Source organism: Brachyhypopomus gauderio, chromosome 10 (genome assembly GCF_052324685.1).
Source record: "Brachyhypopomus gauderio isolate BG-103 chromosome 10, BGAUD_0.2, whole genome shotgun sequence".
Lineage (NCBI taxonomy): Eukaryota > Metazoa > Chordata > Actinopteri > Gymnotiformes > Hypopomidae > Brachyhypopomus > Brachyhypopomus gauderio.
This window is the reverse complement of record NC_135220.1, coordinates 21,104,129-21,128,825: the sequence shown is the minus strand read 5'-3', so window position 1 is coordinate 21,128,825 and position 24,697 is coordinate 21,104,129. Positions and strand designations below refer to the sequence as shown.

At 46.2% G+C, this 24,697-nt stretch overlaps 1 protein-coding gene across 6 annotated transcripts in view; it reads right to left on the bottom strand.

Annotated features, from left to right (window-relative positions):
- Positions 1-24,697, bottom strand: part of auts2a (activator of transcription and developmental regulator AUTS2 a) — a 302,379-nt gene that overhangs the window by 96,554 nt on the left and 181,128 nt on the right. For all 6 annotated transcript variants that reach the window (XM_077020418.1, XM_077020417.1, XM_077020416.1 and 3 more), the window contains one exon: positions 19,449-19,478. In XM_077020418.1, coding sequence (XP_076876533.1) covers positions 19,449-19,478 — 30 coding nt within the window. The remainder of the gene's footprint in view (positions 1-19,448; positions 19,479-24,697) is intronic.

The window sequence follows — 24,697 nt, the reverse complement described above, 5'->3', positions numbered from 1 at the left end:
TACGTGTGCTGGGTGACGTGTGCTGGGTGACGTGTGCCTGGCGAGTCCACTACGCTCCTGGGAGGAGCCCCAGGCTTGGCTCGGTCCGTTTCCCACACTCCTGATTTGCAGGAGGGTTTTAGCGAATCTAATAAGCTGACTGAGTGCTTTCTCTCACTCTGGCACGGAGCGAACGCCTCCACGCTAATTATTCACATCCACTGGCATGCACCTCCTCGTGCCGTTGGCTCGGAGGGGAGAGCGAAGGGAGGGGAGGGGAGGAGAGACTGGCGGGCGCTGAGCTCTTAATCACAGGATATCAGTTCAAATAAATGAGAGAAGAATGAAAAGAGCGCTTTGCTGAAATTCCCGCGCTGGTGCCAAATGAGCTGAGGTGAAGCCAGCTGACGGAAGGGAGCCGGGAACAGAAGCTGGGTGTGTGTGTGTGTGTGTGTGTGTGTGTGTGTGTGTGTGTGTGCCTCCCTGAGCCCACGGCACGTTCAGCTACTTCTCTGTACATCCTATGGGTCAAATCGTCAAATCTGACGCACTTATAAGCAGATTTACAGATGTAGCGACATGTATATGCAGCATAAACACTCATTCTCTACAGTAAGAAATGCCAACGATGACCCTGATGGAGGGTGGCAGTTGTGGTGGAGGGCGGCAGGGTGGAGCAGGAGCTCTCTGGCCTCCTCCACCTGCGTATTAAGAGCTGCTGGAGGGTGCTTCTCCTCCTCTTCCCTTTGACCCCTTGAGCTCTGTAAGTGGAGAGACGTGTTTGTCTCCAGAACGCACTCCAAACCTACTGCAATCACAACGGCGAGGGTCCAGCTCTGCCCACTGACAGCGCGTCAGCCGGCGAGCGATCCGACAGCCGGTCCCGTGAGCGCTCGCTCCAACAGACGAAGCCGCCGACACACGCCGCGCAAGAGGACCACTAATTTTTGCAGAATAGCAAAAGAGATGCGAGTATGAGAGAGAGCGTGAGAAGACAGCAGGTGGGATGGGGGGGTGGGGTTGGGGGGGGGGGGGGGGGGGCTGTGGGATGTGTGCAACCCGACAACCATATCCCAGCATGACGGGGCTCAGACTGTCAGAGGATTCATGTGATGTCACTTCCCTTCTAACAGCTTTGACAAGTGTCTAAGCGAAGTGAAGAGAGCGAGAGAGTGGAGAGAGAGAGAGGGAGAGAAGGAGAGAGAGAGAAGTGCTCAGCTTCTCTGTTTTCTTTAATGTTGGCACTTTTATCAGTGCTTCACGCTGTCGGCTGTAATCAGAGCAGCACTAGAGTGGGGCGAATGGAGACGATAAAACTGCCCTGTCAACAACACATCACATACTCCACACATATGCTCACACACTCCTCCACACGCTCACACACTCCTGCACCCCCCGAGACGGAGAAGGGAAAAGGACAAGGAATGAAGATGGGAAAGCAGACAAACATAAACAGCGTGGCCAGGATGAGGGACAGACGAGAAACAGAGTGGAGACAGAGCAGAGACAAAGGAAACAGAGGGGAAACAGAGCAGAGACAGAGGAGACAGAGCGGAAATAGAGCTGAGACAGAAGAGACAGAGCGTAAGCAAAGCGGAAACAGCGTAGGCAGAGTGGAAGCAGAGGAGACAGAGTGGAAGCAGAGCAGAAGTGGAGCTGAGACAGAGGAGACAGAGTGAAAGCAGAGCGGAAGTAGAGCTGAGACAGAGGAGACAGAGTGAAAGCAGAGCGGAAGTAGAGCTGAGACAGAGGAGACAGAGTGGAAGCAGAGCGGAAGTGGAGCTGAGACAGAGGAGACAGAGTGGAAGCAGAGCGGAAGTGGAGCTGAGACAGAGGAGACAGAGTGGAAGCAGAGCGGAAGTAGAGCTGAGACAGAGGAGACAGAGTGGAAGCAGAGCGGAAGTGGAGCTGAGACAGAGGAGACAGAGTGGAAGCAGAGCGGAAGTGGAGCTGAGACAGAGGAGACAGAGTGGAAGCAGAGCGGAAGTGGAGCTGAGACAGAGGAGACAGAGTTAAAGCAGAGCGGAAGTAGAGCTGAGACAGAGGAGACAGAGTGGAAGCAGAGCGGAAGTGGAGCTGAGACAGAGGAGACAGAGTGGAAGCAGAGCGGAAGTGGAGCTGAGACAGAGGAGACAGAGTGGAAGCAGAGCGGAAGTGGAGCAGAGACAGAGGAGACAGAGTGGAAGCAGAGCGGAAGTGGAGCAGAGACAGAGGAGACAGAGTGAAAGCAGAGCGGAAGTAGAGCTGAGACAGAGGAGACAGAGTGGAAGCAGAGTGGAAGTGGAGCTGAGACAGAGGAGACAGAGTGGAAGCAGAGCGGAAGTGGAGCTGAGACAGAGGAGACAGAGTGGAAGCAGAGCGGAAGTGGAGCTGAGACAGAGGAGACAGAGTGGAAGCAGAGCGGAAGTGGAGCTGAGACAGAGGAGACAGAGTGAAAGCAGAGCGGAGACAGAGCGGAAGCAGAGTGTTTGTTGCAGCCCAGGAACAGGAGTATCCTGCCTTCACTACTGCTTATCAACACTGGGCTGGTTACCTGTTGACAGTCATTCTGACTAAACATACATAAAATTATATCATACAAAATTCTAAAAGCCAGCAATCTTGACTGGTAGTGTTTATGTGGAGATTCCTTGGTTTGAGATTGTTACTCGTACTAACATTTAAAGGTACGAATAGCATAGTGGATGGATAAATAAATGTTTCAAATTCAGTGGTCAAATTCTTAAATGTGGACAAAAACATCATAAACATGTTATGAGCCAGAGCTATCCAGACACCTTTGTGTCTCACATACACACACACACACACACACCTCACACAGAGCCTGCCGCTGGACTGAAGCACGGTGTAAATAATGAAGGATGTGAACAGAAGTCATTTGGTTGTCAATAATTAATTAAGCCACAACGTGTTTACCACTAACGCAATAATAGTTAAACAAAACAAAGTCGTGTGAGTGTCCGGACATGTGAGTGTGTGTAGATGCATGTACGTGTCTGCACGTGTGAATGTATACATGTGTGCTTACATGTGAAAGATAAAGAGAAGATAGAAAAGAAGTCAGATCAAACTGTGAGCACTGTAGCCCGGACCTTTACCACATCCAGCCTCTGATCTGTGTGTTTAACCAGCTTTAAGAGACAGAAACAAGCTGCATTAATAAAGAACAGGTTACACACACACACACACACACACACACACACACACACACACACACACACACACACACACACACACACACACACACACACACACACACACACACACACACACACACACACACACACACAAACGCCCACATCCTTCATTACCTTATTATTCATCCACACTTTAATAGCTGGGGAATCATGCTGTGTAAACAGTTATGTGAATCAAATCACTTTCCAATGCCAAGTGTATTCAGCCAATGCACATTCACACACTTTAATTTCAGCCTATTCAATCCCCTTCACAATCATCCACACGCTTAGAACATTCAGTTCCAACGTCGGGTGCAGACTTCAGACAACGATCTATACCGCCGTAATCAGGCTTCCGCTGCTACTGGCTGGATACAGAACTGCTGTAGTGTTTCGTCATGGTGGTCTCTCAGCCTCGTATCGGCTGGTATAGTCAACGATTAAATGTTCTGTTTTAATACTCTAAGAAACTGCCGAGAGGTTAATAGATGTTATTCCACAGACACTGAGAGAACAGGCAGGTCTCGTTTAGTTAGACATAAGTAAACGAACACAAATTAGATCACTGAATCTCCAGGGGTTTGATGTTGGAGATATGAGATTGTGTTTGATACAAGGACAAGTTGTGTACTGTGATAATTAGCACATTTCTACAGCCACAACAAAGACAACAACCCTAACAAGACAACAATCCTAACAAGTGTGTAGTTAGTACGTGTCTCTGCTGGTTAAAAGGGTGTTTCTGCGTAAATGTATCGGGCACTGAAGAAGATAGGAGGAGTAAACATGCATTTTTCTCCTTTATCTTGGCAATGTACGTGAGAAACACACACACAGATGAATGTGAGTTGAGGTTAAGTCACACACACACACACACGCACGGCTCTGCCATATCCCTTTCTCATTTACAAACGAGTCCATTACTAGCGTTCCTGTGCTCTCTGGCCTGTCTCTCAATAATGGATGCTGCAGCGCACACACACACACACACACACACACACACACACACACACACACACACACACACACACACACACACACACAAACTCTTTGTAATGGCTGTTGAGATTTTCATCATAATCATAACGTCTCCCTTGGCTGCCACAGTGCAGATCGAAGGTCGCTCACAGCTAATGAGATATCGCCCAACTAAAGGGCACATAACTGCTTTTATTTGGAGTGCTGTGTGAGTGAGGTGTGTGTGTGTGTGTGTGCACGTGCATGTGTGTGTGGGTAACTGAGATGTAAAATACTAAGTCTCATAAATATGCTGAAAATATACGTTAAGTGAGAATAAGAGCATATTTTGAGAAGCATTATGAAAATGATCATCAGAGACATAAATCTATAAAAAGGAAGTGGTGACAATAATCTAAATAGATTGCTAATTAAATCGGCAACATGTATCCCATGCAAGACAAGGGCAGCTGGGTTTTGGTGGTATGGAAAGAAAGTCATGATGCTGTTTCTCTGTTAACCAATGAAAGGTTATTAAGAACAGTTTCTGATTTCTGAAGATTAAACTCCCCTTATATTGGACTTGCTTCCAAGTTAACTTGTGTTTACTTCAGAGTGGATTGTTGTTGTTTTTTTTTTACAGGGGTGGTAAAGATGTCTCCATCATCAGCACATGACAGGGACGTTGTTATAAAGTCTTCCTGTCTGCCTACACCTGCCAATCTTCCCCAGAAACATTAAAGTGAACAAAACATATAGCGCAGACAATAGCATGTTGTGTTTGTTTACTCTGGGGTAAAGACACATGACAGCCTGTGTTCTAATTACAAACACACACTTCTGCCGTCGGCTGGCGCATCTGTTGTCTCGAACGCTAGTTCCAGAAATGCTGCTAGCTCCAGAAATGAAGTTCAAGCATTAATTTCTGTAGGTCTCAGTAGTGAAAAACCATCTTGGTGGAACTGGGTCTGCTACTAACATAGGCATGTTTAAGGAAGAGTCCTGCTCTCCCACAGCAGGAGAACAGTCCTGACAGGACTACAGCAGGACCCATGAACACTGAACAGTCCTGACAGGACTACAGCAGGACCCATGAACACTGAACAGTCCTGACAGGACTACAGCAGGACCCATGAACACTGAACAGCTGAAGGCAAATGTCTCTATCTGTGTATGTGCTTATGGGAGGAAGATGTGCCCCAGCACACAAATGAACACACACACACACACACACACACACACACACACAAAATGAGACAAATTCACTGGATCTAATTATGTTCTTTCAACCCTGCAGTTGGGGACTTCTTCTCTATTCTAATGTGCTGCTAATTCACTAATGATTTAATTAAGCAAGCGAGCAGGACTCCTGGCAGACTGCTGGTGTTTGCCCACCCTGTTCTGAAGCTCCACTCAGCACTCAGCTCCTACTCTTCTAGTTCTTGAAAAACAGTCAGTCAACTGCAGCCTTGAAAAATAACATAAGCGACAGAGCAGTCTTTAGTCTAAGGACCCACTTTTCAACCTTTTGATGAAACCAAAACTAAAAGCGTTAGCAGACTTTTTTATGTTCTTGTGTACAAATAAACAGCAGCTAACATGATGCCAGTGGCTGAGTAATCCGTGTGTGTGTTCGGGGCCGTTTTGGTGTCGGGACTCTGATCTGAAGTGGCTTATCTACACATTACCCACACAATCACTTCCTGTTCTGGACTGGAATCCAAAATGTTAAAAAAGGGGGATGGAAAATGGGTTTTCGGATCAGTGATGACACATCAAGCCACAAGGCCTACGATTCGGTTCCACCCAATCAGACGAAGCCACACGCAAACAGCAGCCACACCGCATATCTGTACCACACACCATTTGTGCCCTACAGAATAGTCAAATGATTTTACTCCACAGTAAACAGGATGGCATGGGCACTTTAATAAGACACAGTTAGCTCCAGAACCTAGCTAGCTGGCTAGCAGAATTAGTAATCTGTACCATTAATGAATGTTTCACTCACCAAACCAGGTACTTACCTGAGGTATTTAAGTATTTAAGGCAACACTTGCCAATAGGTAAAGCAGACAACTATTTAGGGGCCCAGGCCGGGGGGGAGGGGGTGCGGCTGCCGATGGTTGACAAACTTTACACTACAGTAGAGGGCAATGTGCAAGGTTTGCAATGACAGTATGAGACCTGAATTTCCTAAGGGGGCCCCAAGACGTTTTGTCAAGGGCCCCAACAGAATCACCAATGCTCATAGTGTACAGGAAGCAGCAATTAATCTTTCCTTCTCTTAGAAAGGATGTGCCCACCACTGAGCTGAACTGAACTGAAGATGTTGTTGCTTGTGGTGTTTTTTTTAACACATTTGCAAATATCAGTTATGTTGCATTAACGTGAACGGAAAATATAATTCATATATTTTTGTGCTGAATTTTCAAAAATGAAGCACATTTGCAAAATGTTTGAATGGAAACCTGGTGGTTGTGATATCTTTACAGAACAAATAGTTCAAACAATTGATGGACATAGTATATGAAGCTAGTGTGATGTCTCATGTCTCTGCAGAATTATTAATTCTTCTGAATTAACCAAAAGCACCTGGCACTGCTTCCCCGTCCTGCACTGGGTTCATATGTGAATTTAATCATATTCCTCTAGACAACACCATTTCAGTTCAAGGCTAAATTCACTGGGAATGTCCTGCCTAGACTGAGAATGTCCTGCCTAAACTGAGAATGTCCTGCCTAAACTGGGAATGTCCTGCCTAAACAGTGAGCTTCCAATCACAGGACTGCAGCGCCATCAAGCATGGAACTCCGACTGGGACATTCTTCAAAAAATACTAAATGTCTACAGGTTGAGTCACTCCGTGATTGTCCTCCTGTGTTACGGATTACTGTCACGCTGCTGGATCCGGCCTCCTCTGTGAAGCAGATCACAGATGGATAGAATTACGTTTTCCTGTAGAATTTCCTCATACACAGCATGGAATTCACTAGGCTCTCAATAACTGTAAGCCGCCAAGACCTCGAGGCTGCAAAGAAACCCCACACTACAAGCCAAGAAACCCCACACTACAAGCCAAGAAACCCCACACTACAAGCCAGGAAACCCCACACTACAAGCCAGGAAACCCCACACTACATTCCCTCTGTCATGTGGCGCTGCTGGAATGAGGCTTTAATCTCTGCTGGTATGCACTGCCCTATACGCAATGTCATTTGTAGGAAAGGTCCCCTTTTGCCCACAACACTGCTCCACTGGTGATGTCAAACATCTAGGTGGTCTTTAACACACCTGAGATGGACAGAAGGACACCTGAGACTGGTGGTGGTGTTGCCATGAGAACTGTGGTTTCCTCTGTTCCGACATACCACTGAATTCCAGTGTTTCTAGTCTTTTATTCAGTGTTTTTCCTGGAATCCAACTAGAGTCCAATTTCCTGGACTCCAATTACATTATTTAAAGGAAAACATTTTCCTAGACCTTATTACTCTTCCATCAATGACCTTGTTTTGAAACATAAGCATAAAATGTGAACAAGAAATCAAATTCAAAAGATTTCACCAAATTCTTGCAACTACATATGAAGCAACATCACTACAGGCTCAACACTCTCAATGTAAATTCTCTCTCTCTTCCAAACCACCCCACCACACACACACACACACACACACACACACACACACACACACACACAGGCTTAAAGCCCGCACAGGTAATATATATTTGCAGCTCGACACTGGTCTTCTAACAGCAGACAACGGGCCTGTCTTAATAAGAGTCAAAATGTCTCCCATGAGAGGATAGTAACCCGTCTAGCTGGGGAATTCCATTTAATTTCCCCAGGGCTGGTGATGTCTCATATACACAATTAGAGCCACAACACACAGTGGTGTGAGGACTTTTGTCAATAATTCTCCTGGGATCAATCAGGACAAAGGTTGGACATGATTTTCCTGACCTGACCTGTTTTTGCTGCACTGAAAGGCATCCAATTATCCTGCTGTAACAAGCATTATGGTGAGAACTGGGACCAGACACAGTGTGTGTGTGTGTGTCCATGTCTTGGCTAAGCACAACGGCACAGCTGTCATTAGAATCAGCTGACAATGCCTTCTGCTCATTTCATCATTTCATATATATATAACACATATATAAACACACACATATAGACACATATATAGACACACACACACACACACAAAAATCATCAACGCTTCTTTTACATTATATAACTATAGCCAGTACTACCCATCATGCCTTGCGCGAAATATGTGCAAAACATCTGTCAAGCCGAAAACTACTAGTACTAGGTTACAGCAGAAATGTGTGAGTATAACTAAACGTTAAAGTGAGATGGTGATGGACTCCTGGCGCACAACGGCGGGAGGACAGTATGATGATGCCAAACGTGACGTTTTTGAAGTGTTATTGTGGATTGGTCTTCATCGTTAGTGACAGAAAGTCTACAGAATTAGCGCCCAGCATCCAGCATCTCCACAGAGGCAAAGACGGCAGACGAATCCATTTACTTAAATGCAGATATGGAGTGCAGAGACAGAGGTTCCTCCAGCACGGTGCTGATGCGTCGCGGGACCGGGGAGGTCGTGTAGTCATGTCGTCACATTTGAAGGGAAGGTTGGCTGGTGAAGCACCCGCTGTATTTCACAGAAATGTTGAGGCCGTCTGAGTGCCGTCCAGGTCAGGAAGGAGCCAGCGGCAAAGACTTTAGATAAACGTGGATTGTAATCTGCATGTGTGTAAACCGAACTATTTTACTTACCAACCAAAGATCATTTATCGTCACTACAGTAATTCCATAATTTTCAACTTTTCCACACACATTTTGAGAAACGTGAAAAACAAAAGCTCCCCCCAATTACATAGCAATTTTGATTTTTCTAAAATAGAATCCAATAGTTGTTCATTTTAAGACCATCTTTGTATATTATAGCTCTTTAATAAAGCAAATAGGGGTGACCTGCAATAGTCGCTGATTCGACTAAAGTCGACTATACCCCCTAGTCGACTATGAACGTCATAGTCAAATGTACCATTCTAACTGCATGGGGGTGCCCAAGGATGCTGCTAAGAATTAGTTGTTAAATGAAATGTATTTGTTTTCGTTATATATAGCCTTTTGTCAAATAAAATCATCTAATTTCTGTTAATAAATATTTTTAAATGATGTGTGCGCATTAACATTAGGCATCTTCCTTACTACATATTAATAAATCACACCCTGCAGTTGCACAATCCAAATGAGCGGAGCTGAACACGCTAATCTGCCGAGATTATAATGGCTACTAAAAAAACTTCAAAAGTATTTTGAAAAAGATAAAGATGAATCAAACAAAGTAAAGTGCAAGTTATGTCATCAACGTCTTTCATTTCGCACGACAACAACCAACATGGCATACCATTTAAAACACATAAAAAAAAAAAAAAAACAGTTCAGCCGTTTGTCGTTTCGGTCGTGTCGTCTCGGCAAGTAGGCCTATAAACATTTTTTGTTGTTGTTTACTTGAACCTTTACTTATAATTTTTTTGCTGTTGTGTGGCAATTTTTGTATATTTTCAGGCTGGCATATTTTATTTAAAATATTTTTGACATTTTGCACAGTGACTGACAGTTCGATATGCGCACTGCACACTGACGGTTAATGTTCTCTAACGTTTCATTAAAAAATAAATAAGTAAATAAATAAAAGCTGAATAAAGCCAACCTACCATGTTTATTCATTTATCAGAGTGTTTTAGGTATTTACTTTGAAGTGGAAAAAAGTCCTGAATGAGAACGGGATCCCGTTTAAGGTGCTCTAGATAAAAATAAAAAAAACCCAGATTCGACTTAGTCGACTAAAGGGAAAATCTGACGAATCAGATTCGAAAAAAATGAAAATCCTTAGGTGAATACACCTCTAAAAGCAAATGTCTGACTTAATTACTTGATTAATTGATGCAGCAATCAATAAATACAGTCACTAAAATATATTCACATCTTCCAACAAGTGAAGTGATATGCTGCTAAAATTCCTCTACTGCATTGTGGCATCTCAGAATGCAGCACCAAGGCCCAGGTGATGTGGGGGGGGGGGGGGGGGGGGGGTGATCTCAGCATTCTGAGCAGACCTGCTCCGTGCTGAAAGCAGTCTGCTCCTCACAGAGCTCCTCTGTGCTCTCCTACCTCTGAAGAGCGCTGCCTGAGTGTAGGAGCTCAGACCTCAACACATGTACATTACACATATAGCTGCACTTTCACCTTGGAATGTCTTGTAGGTCAGAACGTAAAAGATATAGACAGAGACGGAGAGAAAAAGCAAGTCAGACCGAGAAAAATCATCCTGCATCACAATGACACCCAATACCCACACCGCAACACACACACACACACACACACACACACACACACGGACTAGACAGAGGAGGCCCAAGGAGGTCCAAGTTTAAAATCCAAGGTCGGACCACATGCATAATTAACACCAGGTAAGAGACAGTGTGTGGTCATTAATATTTAGACACGTCGGACACATGAGACCTTGGGACAGGTAGGTTTGGTCTGGCCCTCATTCATCAGCTTCACTCCATACAGAATATAGTTAGCGGCTGTGTGAAGGGGCAGAAGCTCAGATGTTCCTCAGGACTTTATGGCCTCTCCTGTCTCTGAAGAAGAAATACCGAGCACCCTTCTCCTCCGTACTGCAGCGCTGAACACTGACACTCATCTAGCCCAGCAGTACTGATATATTTATGTGTATTAATACCCAATATATATTATTGCATTATGCATATACTTACATGAATACACATCGGCATGCCTGCATTTCTTTCTCCACCAGAAGTGTGGAAAAGTTGAAAACACCCCCCCCTCTTCCTCTTGCTAGGAAAGAACCTCATTCAAGCAATGCAGTCATGGCTTTTCCTGCTGATTGAGTTCTTTTCCATTTTGCTGTGGACTGAAATGTTACCGCTGTAACATAATTCGTGTAGGCTGCTGTTTCAACCTTCAATTCAATTCCAAGGGCTCTGCAACCTTGTCCCATTCATCGCCTGCATTATTGTGTTTTACTGGCTGCCACAAATGAACGCCGAGGCCAACGCCTCCGGAGAGGAAATACAACTGGAGTGAGTATAATATTAATATCACACAGATTGTGTCGAAGTCAATGCGAAAAATACACTCAAAACCCAAATTGAATTGTTTCTGAGATCGACGCCTTTATTTGTTTGGTGGTTTTTATCATATCCAGTCACACTTTCCCTTTGATGTGCTGGACAAAACAATGCTTATAGAAAATAAAATTGCAAGTCATGGTTGGGTTTTTTGACATACAGGAGTAGCTTTAATCTCTTGTCTAAGTGAATGTGTGGGTAGAGACAGGTCTTGACCCATGGACCACAAATCAGGTTTCTCCGCCAATAAACAGTGAGTGACTGTACGGTAACGTCAAACAAATCGGCCCCCGGTCTCTTAGAAGAGCGCACCAGGACAGCAGATGGATGGAGGGCGGTGAGGAGGAGAGGCAGGGAGGAAAGGAGACTGTACTCCACCCATGCTCATGAGAGAGCTGCTACATTGCAGTACTTTAAACCCCAGCAATAATGATGACAAGAGGAACTGGTCTCAGATCAGCTTTACACGTCATGTTGCACAGTGAGCTAGGGATAAAGCTAGCTATTGCTCCAGATGCAGCAGTCAGGAACTGCATGGGTGATGTGGATCTGGGGGAGAAGGGAAACATATGGCACAGGAGACCACAGACATAGAAATGACGAGGGGCAATTGTACATGCAAAAGTAACCAAAATCACTGCCAGTAACACAGAGTACAGGTTACACTTATCCCAATCACTGCCTGTAACACAGAGTACAGGTTACACTTATCTCAATCACTGCCTGTAACACAGTACGGGCTACACTTATCCCAATCACTGCCAGTAACACAGAGTACAGGTTACACTTATTCCAATCACTGCCTGTAACACAGAGTATGGGTTACAGCTTATCCCAATCACTGCCAGTAACACAGAGTACAGGTTACACTTATCCCAATCACTGCCTGTAACACAGAGCATGGGTTACAGCTTATCCCAATCACTGCCTGTAACACAGAGAACTGGTTACACTTATCTCAATCACTGCCTGTAACACAGTACGGGCTACACTTATCCCAATCACTGCCTGTAACACAGAGTACTGGTTACACTTATCCCAATCACTGCCTGTAACACAGTACTGGTTACACTTATCCCAATCACTGCCTGTAACACAGAGTACTGGTTACACTTATCCCAATCACTGCCTGTAACACAGTACTGGTTACACTTATCCCAATCACTAACTAATAATAACAACTAAATTCTTTTAGCAATGACTAAATAACCAGAACATGAGGGTATCAGTGTTTCTGAATGTGAATGATTCTTCATCAGTCTCGCTTAAGCAAGGCACAAACGTAAAACACATAGTTAAATTATTAATATATGAACATATCACGAAAGTGGGGAACTCACATCTTGGTTGTGTTCAAAATGGCTTGGGTACAAATTAAAGATAAAGAATAGTGCAACTTAATAGGCAAACTGTGGAGGGGCACAGTAGTGAGGTGAGTGGCGCAGGGATATAGCCCGAGAAGACCTCAAGCAGGTCCGGTAGAGAATGGCAACGGCACAGAGGTGACCTGTGAAGAATCACTGCACACCAGCTCTGACCAGAATGATGACCACACCACCAAAGCCATTTAAAGAACATTGGTCCAACATCCATATGACAAAGACATATAACTTAAAAAAAAAACTTATAATGCAGATTTAGTGAGAATTCTGCTATGCTATTGCCACCAAACACACTGCATATTTTCATGAATGCTTTTCACATTCATGTAAACAATATTGAGAGATTAAATGGCTACAAAGCATGCCAGTATAATTACCACCACTATTATTATTATTATCTACGTCTGTGAGGAGAGCTGCGTTACGTTTACAGCATTCGCCAGCTGCTCGTATCTAGAACAACCTGCATCCTCAGAACATGATCAACCCCATCATGTAGCACCTTGTGCCACCTACTCTTCCAGGTGAGATACGTTTAAGGAGAGCTTGCACCACACACATGGTCCGAGCTTCTGGGCAGTCAGAGTCATGTGGTTGGACGCGGTCCTGCCTTAGACCCGGCATACCACGACGATGTTTACTACTTGATGCGTACAACGGTTCAAATGTTTACTATTCCCACCTAAGTCTGAACATTTTTAAGGTTGAACAATCACCAGTGTAAATATTTCACAAAGGCGACGACACTTCAGCAGAACTTGTTACATGCGTGTAAACACATAGAACCACACTCACATAATGAGCAAATTAATAAAATGTGAAAAAATTAATAAGCGCCTCTGCCCCTTCGGGGCCTCTTGGCCAGCTCTAACCTGGAGAGCTCGTTCACACGGTCCCTTTTTAGCTACTGTCAACCAGAACGCTTATTCCCCCAGGCACTAAGTCCTGTTGCTCTGCCTATCCCACAATGCAACAGTGAACCAGATGGACATGGAGGCGGGTGTCTGCATAGCCTGCTGATCTGGCCATCCGTCACACAGAATTCATCACTCTCTCCTTCCCTCTCCCACTCTCACTGGAGCTGTAACCTGGATGAATCTCTCTCTCTCTCTCTCTCTCTCTCTCTCTCTCTCTCTCTCTCTCTCTCTCTCCCTCTCCAGCGGGTTTGGGAGGCTATAGGGTCATTACGTTCATTTCTACTCCGTGCTCTAATGACAGGCTGCCACTGGCTACTTCCTCCTGCAGCTCTGCTGATTACCCAGCAGCATGGCGGAGATCCGTCGGCCGCCACACTCACACTGCTGAAATGTAAAGGAAAAGACACCAAGAATGGAAACGAATCATGAGCAAAAAAAAAAACAATACAACACCTCACAGAGCCATTTGGCCGTGGGTGTGATGGTACGTTCGTGTGTGTGTGTGTGTGTGTGTGCGTGCAAACTCTCTCACACACACACAACACATATGTTGGTATCTGTGTAGGTGAGAATCGCATTCTGAATGGACTGTGATTTACACTCTTGCTGTGGATAGACTGATCTGAAAGCATGTTCTCATCTCATTCTGATCTCATTCGTATCTTATGTCACCTCCAGCCGTTACTACAGGAAACAAAGGCGTCTCTTTTAAATGAGCACTGTGTGTGTGAGCGTGTGCGTTTGAACAGGCGGGCGTGCATGGACACGTGACAGATGACACATGGACACATGACACATGGACACATGACACATGGACATGTTTGCGTCTTTGGGACACACTGGAGAAATGTTTAGTGTACGTAATGTTGTACACGATGCTGCACTATGCAGGTTTCTAGTGGAGAGGAGAGATGAGTAGCTGTGTGTGTGTGTGTGTGTGTGTGTGTGTGTGTGTGTGTGTGTGTGTGTGTGTGTGTGTGTGTGTGTGTGTGTGTGTGTGTGGCACAGAGGGACTGTGCATTGTGGCTTTGGTGTCTGCAGGATGGGAGAGCGCTGTGTAGGTCTGTGACACGGCCCAACCCTGCGGAGGGAGACTGGGCCTCCCCAGCATCAATCACCCTGCCAGCTGCGCCCCCCCAGCTCCCGTCCTCCCTGCTCAAGGGAGCGCGGCAGGGAAGCAGCCCACACGGGGGCGGGGGCGTCGGGGGGGCGTCAGGGGGGCGTCGGGGGGGAGGCCAGTGACAGCGACGGGGGGAGAGAGGGAAGGAAAGCTAGTAAAAATTTAATGCACTCCACAGAGCGGCCGTGTCATACTTGGTTATGGAGAATAATCCCAGATGTGTGCAGTGGCTGAAATGGAGCTGTTATGTGTTCGCCTCCTAACCCCGCCTGACAGCCGTGATGTACGACTACCATTACCGGAAAATATCACTTCAACTAACCCATGATCCGGCTCCGCTCAGGGTCATATTATCCACGAGGAACAAATTACACCCAATCCCCCCCCCCCACACCCCCCCCCCCCCCCCCCCACCACCACCATACACTCAGACCCCAAAGTAAATACAAATTTCCTACACGGCTGGCTACAAACACGGGCCGATACTTTAGCTATGACAACGCTCTGTCGACTGACAGGGATGATAAAGTAGGTGACAAATCACGGGCTGACGGCCCACTCCAGAGCAATCAGCCTGCGTGGCATCAGCCTGCATGGCGGCCTTGCGCTGCATACCCTCTCAGCCCGGTAAACATCGCTCAGCCCACCACCCCCTCCGACCCCTCCACCCGCCCCCACACACCCTGCACGCTCAGCACGGACAGGAGGAGCACACCATCTTTTAACGCAGTCAGGTCTAACACACGCACAAGCTCCGCCCACTACCCCCCCCCCCAACCCCCCCTCGGTGTGCCCCCGAGCGTGAAAGTGCAGAAGGAAGATAAAAACATTTTATGTACAAGTACTCCTGTGGAGAGATTGAGAAACGCGCCTCACCCTCCTAGAACTGCCTCGAGGCGAACGCTGCCGGCAGACGACGTGAAAGACGAGGGGAAGAAAGACATGAGAAGGAAAACGGAAGAGTGGAAGCACATCTAAGTAAACGTATTAGTGGCCGGGTTCTGTGTTCGGTGTCAAGGACAAACACACTCTTGCCACGGTTGAAAGTGCCGACTAATGCCTGGGTCCTGCAGAAGAAAGGGCCAAATCACAGGTCTTTAACACGCGCCGCCATTAGCAAAAAGAAGCTAACGGCCATCAAACGGCGTCCTTTGCCCCCGGCCACTAGCACAGAAGGAATAAACATGAGGCGAATGCGCAGGCTGAACAGAGAGAGGCGGGCGGCCCGTCAGAGACGCCGGCCTCTCCGCAGCAGTGAGAACCATCTGGAACAATAAACAGTAACAATAACAATGAACACCATCGCGTCTGGCTACAAAGTGACTCTTCAAATGTGCTTAAGAACTAAGCTGTTGGTGCTCATATAATGTGTCTTGTAGTCTACGCTCTGAAGCCGGTGCCTTGTTAATAATAATAACCCACACTGCCGTTTTTCCAGGGGAGTTAACGGCAATTCATGGAGCAACTTGCAGTCTGTGGTCGTTATTTCATGCTTAAAGTCTCACAGAAGAGAAGCCTCATGTTCTGTGTCCTGGCTCTGAGATGGTGGAACAATCTTCCATTAGCTATTCGGACTGTAGAGTCTTTTGTGGTCTTCAAGACTTCAAGACTGACCTGTTTGTTGAGTAAATAACCACTAACACAGCAGATAGCATTTGTTGTCCTTGTACTTTACATTGTATGTTTGTTTATGTCTATGTGATGTGCACTTCTAGGTAATCCTGTTTAGGTTTTGAGCGTTTATTTATTTGCAATACTAGGTAATGACACCGATTCCTGTAGTTTAGTAGCAGTCTGCTTTAAGGGTATCTTGAATTCTGACTATGCTACTATCTAGGATGCATTCTGTGAACAGATGAGCACTTTGTAAGTGGAGTGTGCAGTACTGATCTGAGGTCAGTGTTAGGCTGATGATGGGGTGTGCAGTACTAATCTGAGGTCAGTGTTAGGCTGATGATGGGGTGTGCAGTACTGGTCTGAGGTCAGTGTTAGGCTGATAATGGGGTGTGCAGTACTGGTCTGAGGTCAGTTTTAGGCTGATGATGGGTTGTGCAGTACTGATCTGAGATCAGACTGATGGTGGCCACTGCTTCAGCGTCATCAGGGCATAAATGGTCTCCAGTGGTTGCAAATGTGTTGTTAACTGCACCATGAAAGTCAATGTTAGTGGATCATAAAAAGGTTCCACCAGGGATTGAACACTACACCCTACAAACACACACACCCTGTACACACACACACACACACACACACACACACACACACACACACACACACACACACACACACACACACACACACACACTTCCTTCCTCTATCTTCCTCCTTCACCTGTCAGGCTGTGTGGCTATAATAATCTCCCTCAAGCTGTTTCTAATGAGCATACAGGGTCCTACCTGGTCTCTCTAATGGAAGACCCTCTTTCTGCACACACATCAGACAGAGAATGAATTCCATGGATGAAAGAGAGAGAGAGAGAGAGAGAGAGAGAGAGAGAGAGAGAGAGAGAGAGAGAGAGAGAGAAAGAGAGAGAGAGAGAGAGAGCGTGCCAGCACATGGCCAGGACTGAGCCAAAAGCTTTTCAGAGCGTTTCTAGGAGATACTCGGGCTTCCTGACGCCAATTCATCTAGCGGCAGGAGAGAAAGGAGCCGTGCCCAGATGAGCAATCTGTGCCAACAAGGCAGGAGGGCAAGGGAGGGGGGTGAGGTAGGAGGGTGAGGGCGCAGGGCGAGGTAGAAGGGTGAGGTAGACAGGTGAGGTAGGCAAGGTAGGACAGCGAGGCAGGAGGGTGAGGTAGGACAGCGAGGTGAGAGAGACAGAGTGAGGAGAGAGAGAGAGGGTGAGGTAGGACAGCGAGGCAGGAGGGTGAGGTAGGACAGCGAGGTGAGAGAGACAGAGTGAAGAGAGAGAGAGAGAGAGAGAGAGGGTGAGGTAGGACAGCGAGGTAGGAGGGTGAGGTAGGACAGCGAGGCAGGAGGGTGATGTAGGACAGCGAGGTGAGAGAGACAGAGTGAGGAGAGAGAGAGAGAGAGAGAGGGTGAGGTAGGACAGGGAGGTAGGAGGGTGAGGTAGGAGGGCGATGTAGGACAGCGAGGTGAGAGAGAGACAGAGTGAGGAGAGAGAGAGAGAGGGTGAGGTAGGACAGGGAGGTAGGAGGGCGATGTAGGACAGCGAGGTGAGAGAGAGACAGAGTGAGGAGAGAGAGAGAGAGGGTGAGGTAGGACAGGGAGGTAGGAGGGCGATGTAGGACAGCGAGGTGAGAGAGAGACAGAGTGAGGAGAGAGAGAGAGAGGGTGAGGTAGGACAGGGAGGTAGGAGGGCGATGTAGGACAGCGAGGTGAGAGAGAGACAGAGTGAGGAGAGAGAGAGAGAGGGTGAGGTAGGACAGGGAGGTAGGAGGGCGATGTAGGACAGCGAGGTAGGAGGGCTCTGTGGTGAACAGTACTCAGACTGTGTTCAGATGGTGCTATTTATTAAATCTTAGCTCTGTTCCAGCAAACCCAAACGAGATGTCAGAGTCTTTACACACCCTTACGCTCCTCGCACACCTCCATAAATGTTTAAATAGAAAGCGTCTCCAGTTGAAAATTCATCTATGTAGTGTACTAGCAGACAATGTAATGACAAGGACAAGAATGCCTCGCTCCTGTCACTGCTGAGACATTGTGTGTGTGTGTGTGTGTGTGTGTGTGTGTGTGTGTGTGTGTGTGTGTGTGTGTGTGTGTGTGTGTGTGTGTGTGAGTGTGAGTGAGAGAGAGAGAGAGAGAGAGAGATGGGGTGGTAAAGATAGAGTAATGTCAGACAGAGAGGCATGTGCCAGTCAGGGAAAAGACCACATCGCATCACTTCCTGTCATGGCGTTAGGTAAGATGAAGGAATAGCTTATGTCAGTGGAGTACAGATCACACAGTCACATTCAGATGGGAAGGCCAGAGGAAAGAGAGAAGATAAAGATTTAGACACCATTACAGCCATCTACATCTGAGACACCATTATAGCCTTCTGTGCAGCAGATCTGTGGGACAGGTCTGTGCAGCAGGTCTGTGGGACAGGTCTGTGCTTCAGGTCTGTGGGACAAGTTATCACTTGGACGCACAGCCACCATCATCCAAACGTGACACACACTAAAACATTCACCACTGCCATGACAACACAGCCTCTGAAATCACAACTGAAATGTTCTTGTCCTTTAATAGTCTTTAGTAGTCTCATTCAGTCTTTAGTAGTCCCATGCAGTTTGTTCAGAGCACTTTGCATGCAGTGGTTTTCAGATTCAAACATGTGACATTTTAACAGTGTATAGCAACGTTCTTGATTCAGTGTGGTAAAAAAATCACTGTTGAAAATGATCATACTCAGCTTGACACAGCTTTGGAATGTCAGTGGAAAGGATCAATAGTCAACAGTATCTTTGCCTAATCAGATCCCAGGATGTTGAAGAGGTTCAGAGAAGCCCAGTCAGATGTAATCTCCACTGATCACAGTGACACACCAGCCAGTGAAGCTCGTAATGGTTCCATTTAAATTTTGCACACCATTTAGTCATTCATAATTAATGCACTGTTAATTAAGTTTTTTTCACAGTTATTAACAAGATATTTAATTTTAATTAAACAGAATTGCACACTCTCAAGGAAAGTCTAATATAGGATTCTCACTGACTGTACTAAAAAATGAATGAGAATTGATTTTGGAAGTGAATGCTGTGTAGTGTAATGATGAATATTGAGATGGCCTCACCTTGTCGTCTTGGTCACTCTCGCTGCCACACTGCAAATAAAGCAGAGAAGTAACGTTAGATCACTGTGCTGACCACCACGGTGCACAAGCCTCCTCCACCTCTTCCACCACGGTGCACAAGCCTCCTCCACCTCTTCCACCGACACATCTCATCCTTTAATCAGCTTGCTGCTTGTACACCTATCATCATAAGAATAAAACCGGAACAGGCAGCTCCCATCCAATCGGAGCCCATGTGTCTACACCATGTCCACGCCTTCAAAAGACACGAACCGTACTCAACCCTACACACAAACGCAGGTTTGCCATTGGAATAAGGGTACAAGACTTGATTCAATATGAAATTCCGCATATTTTCCAAGTGTGCATTGGAGACAACCAGAAAACCAACACAAAACAGCATCTAGAAAACAAAGCGTGAGGGGGGAAAAAAGCATAAATAAATAAAACATTAGGTGTTGCTCTCAGATCTTTAGTTCTTTATGAAGTTCTTTATGTGGCGATTAGTTAGGTGAGGGGGATGCTTCATCTGGGCTCATCTGTCTCTGTGTAGGTGGAGGAGAGGGTGTGTGCAGGGTGGGGCTTTGACTCTGTGCCAGCTCTGAATGACTGACAGCTGACGACTGACAGCTCAGACTTCCAATACAGGGAGAGAATGAAAGAGAGGCGACCCTCCCCGCCCCACTCCCTCCTCCTGCCCTAGACAGGGCTCTGGGAACTCAGCGGGAAAGAGGATCTAATTTACAACTCTGAAGCAGAGGAACTTCAGAAGGCCTTCAACCCTGTTGAGCGGCACTGGGGATAATCACACATGACTTATCTATTACACAACAGCAATAAACAGAAAACACATACATAAATCAACACACACAATCAATCTCCTCTGTCCTCAAGAAGGACCCAAAGACAATTCGCATAATTCAGCACTTTCCGTATATTCTCGTATTAGCGCGTTTATAAATAATGCGCCTGGCTTTCTGAACCTCGCACCCCGTGCTTCGTTAACTTCAATCGCTTCCTCTCTGCTGACGCCAGGCGGGCGAAGAGTTAAAGTTTAAGGGCAAATGTGCTTTTCTTCAGCCCACAGCGTAGCGACCCAGGAGAAGCACCGGCGGCCGCTCCATCACCTCATCTTCTCAGCTGGCTGCACCGCCACACACTTGCTTTGATTGCTGAGATACAACTGCTGCAGAATGACTCGCTCTTGCTTGTGGAGCAAATGGTACACGCTAATAGAACTCATTGCATTACCCGATGCAAAAGTGCCATAGCTCATTACTTTAGGCTAAAAGGATATCATTGAAGACGGCAAGCAGAATTGACTTTCTGCACCGCGACTTGATGATGATTTAATCAACTTCTCTCTTTTCACTTCTCATCCCAGCGCCTGTCGCTAGAGCAGGTGCCTCTAAACGAGTCTCTCACGCATGCCAGTGATGAGAGAGAGAGAGAGAGAGAGAGAGAGAGAGAGTAAGAGAGAGTAAGAGAGAGAAAAATCGCTGTCATTACTTTCACTCTCCTTCTCCTATTTTCATTCCAGGAACAGAGGAATGCAAATGTTCTTAACGGTGTAGAAGACGAGGCAGTAGAACGGTGTAGAAGACAGAAGCCCAAAACAGAAGATGACAATCAACAGGGAAGAATCTCGTCACCGTCAATTATGCAAATCAAAATGAAATGTCAGTCAGTGAGTGTCTGGATATGGCTGATCAATATATATATATATATATATATATATATATATATATATATATATATATATATATATATATATATATATATATATATATATATATATTATTCTCTAACCCACTCAGTGGGCTGAGCTGAGAGAAGATGGCTGCCAGCGGTATCAGTACGCTGCAGGATCCCTGCTTTAGTGCTGATGAGACTGGGCGGTGACATCGCAACTGACCAATGGAGTGGAGAATGAGGCAGCGATCGAGCACCTGTGGTGGTGAAGCACCTGCTTCCTGCAGATGTGGACGCCAGTATGGCCGCACCGTTCAGGAACACCCACCGTACATCTCGGTACTTCTTAACAAACCGGTGACTCAGCAAAGAGAAAATGGGCGTGGTGGAATTTGCACTGGTGCACCCAAATCAAATATGCCCACTAGTACATGACCAACTCACCCCCCACAGAGAAGCTGGGTTGATGCCAGAACTGTGGTGTCACTGTCCAGGCGACAGGTATTATCTCGAATTCGAGGTTTTTTCTGCCTAACCTGCTCTTTCCAAAATGTCTGAATAATGGATGATCAGTAACAGACTCCCTATTGCGACCAAAGCGAAGAAAAATGCTTAATGTCGAAGATGTGACCACACAGTGTTTCCCAGACTCCCTCTAATAACTAAGGCATATGGAACATGACTACAGCTAATCAAGTATATAAGGCTGGCAGCAGCTGTCAACATTAGGTGACATACGTGTAGTAGCTGTGCCTGCTAGCAGCTACAAACCAGATATAACAGAGATGCGCTTGCTAATAGTACTGTGTAATGGATACATTTGTTAATTGTGCGCAGTTTTGTTAATTATGTTAGATGGTGAACAGATGCTACAATTTCACTGTGAGGGACTTTCTGATTACATCTAATGAATATACTGCAAAAACAGTCACCTCTAAATCTATTACTACTGTTAAGACAGTGACAGACATCTGTTTAATGTTTACACACATTTTATTATAGAAAAATAAGGGGGGAAGCTGTCTAATGAACCCCAATACACCAATACAGTAAATGTCCTGTTCTTTCTGACAGCAGGTCTGTGAATTCCCGTACTCCCTGAAAGTATGGAAGAACTCTTACTACATCTACATCTACATGTATCTGCAATACAGCGATCAGGTGGTCCTATACATACACACACTTATCTAGGTACACTCTACAGTAGGACATAATAGGCTTTTATACAGTCCACATTCTGCTGTAGGTTGTAATCACCATGTCACCATGTATATATCTACATATCTGTTTATATATCTACATTTATATGTACACACGTACACAAACACACACTCGCACACAACCTATCCACCTTACAAAAAGGTTATTCATCAATGAGGGCACTGCAAACATGGATCAACCTTGCAGGAAATAGAACAAGCAATGATTGGTCAACTTTCTGCGTATACACATTTAAGCAAAATAAGCATGGGCAGCCTGCTGTATGCCACTGTACACCGAAGAACCACCTCCTCCGCGCAGGAGCCAATCAGGTACGCTGGGACAGACGCACTGTTTTGCTGACTTTAAGGCAAACCCGACTTTGGCCTCCACACTCCAGACATACTGTTTCACTTTGACGTGGAAGGAATGTTAAACAAACACTGTGTTTTTGTAGCTATTCGCAGCAAAAACAACTTCCCTCGCTCCCTCTTTAGCTAAGCTGTCTTTCTGTCATCACTTTCTCTCTCCCTCTTTCTTTCTCTCTCTCTCTCTCACACACACACACTTGTAATGCCATGGTCTGGGGAACCAATTCACTACTATCTGGATAATTGTGCCACTGTAGCTTTGTGCCATTCCTTTGAACTGGGGTTTACATTACTGGAGCCGTTCGTATGAGAAAGCATCCAGGTTCCAGCGTGAAACACCTCCAGCACCCCCAGGCTAACAGCATTGTGCTGCTCCCCAGTAATGTGTTGTAATAACACAGACTTCATTCATTTGCAGCAGAAGGTCGAGCTGAATCCGTTTCACCTTTACATCTGAGCATTACATCAGCAGTGAACACACACACACACAAACTAATACCTGCTCTGACGTCAGATGGTTCATTCGTACGGACTCCGTGACCTTCCAGACTCTACGGACGCTCAAGGCCACATCAAACCGGTGTGTGTGAACGGCACTCCCAGCAGTCCCGAGCAAACTCCCAGAGAAACGTGTGGTTTCACTTCATAAGTGCTACAAGCCAAATGCACCGCTGCATGGGGCCGTCCCCAAATATGTTTTAAAAAGCAACATGTCAAGAGACACAGAAGAAGCCTGTTCTGATTTAATAGTAAGTGATGGAAAACCACAGTCAAATGTCAGCTTAGGATATAAAAGACGCAACATTTCATTTCATGGTCTATTTGCCATTGTATTATAATTGGCAATGTCAATGACCATTGAATTAATTGACAGTGATCTGAGCGCGGTAAAACTCAGCCAGTGGGGGTTCGTTTGATGTAGGCAGCAGTTCTAAAGGTTCTGTGAGGGAGGAAAAGCTGGAAGATAGCCAAGCTGGGTCTTGGTTTGCCCCCCCCCCCCCCCCCCCCCCCCATCTCCCTGTCTGTCTGCCCCGCCGTCTCCCCCTCTGCCCGGAGGCGGTGGTGGGTGGTGGGGAGGGACAGCTTGAACGATGGCGGCTATTGCCAGGGTCAGCGCAGACAGTGCCAATTTGATGTGCTGCTGCGGAGAGCTCTGTAGCGCCCCCCCTCCCCCTCACCCCGCCCTCCTCCACCACCCCCACCTCCATCCACCCACCCACAGAAAAAAAGCAAAAAAAAAAAGCTGTGCTTCCTGATGGTTTTCTGATGCAAACCATGGCGCGGCAAAATGGTTTTTTCCCCTCCTGCTGCCTGCGCTTCCATCTGCTTCTGGGGCTCCGGCACCGCCGGCCGCCTGCCTGTCACAGCGCATTGCGAAATTAGCCAGGGAGGAGGTGCACGCTAGCGCTAATTACATTTTAATCATTGGAAATGTGTTGGCAAATCAAGGCCTGATTGCCATCTTGGAGCTCTCTCGCTCCTCCCTGCAGAGGGGGGGGGGGGGGTCAGGCGCTCAGAGGGGAAGATGGCGGTGTGCCTGGTGCTCGGTGTTGAGAGAGGGACTCTGGGCTTTGCTTTATTGCTTTGTGCTGTGAGCCTGGAACTATTCCGTTCTTCCAGTTCCTACAAAATGAAAGAGGGCTGGGCGACCCCTGCCTGGGCGACCCCTGTCTGGGCGACCCCTGCCTGGGCGACCCCTGCCACAGCCCTAGTGCTACAGCAAATACATGCTAGTTTATTTTAAGTTAGTTTAGCATTTTTTGATTTCCAATTTTATTTTATTGTGTCACCCTTATGTCAACATCTATATTGTTATTATTTATTTGTTGGTCTTTTAAAAATTATGGCTGATTTGCATGTAATATTTGATTATGAAACAAATTGGGAAAACAAATAATATAATTTTTAATGATAAAAAGCCTTCAGTCACTGGTCACTTTATTAGATACTTTAACAAAGGGACATTTGTTTAGAGCGTGGCTACAC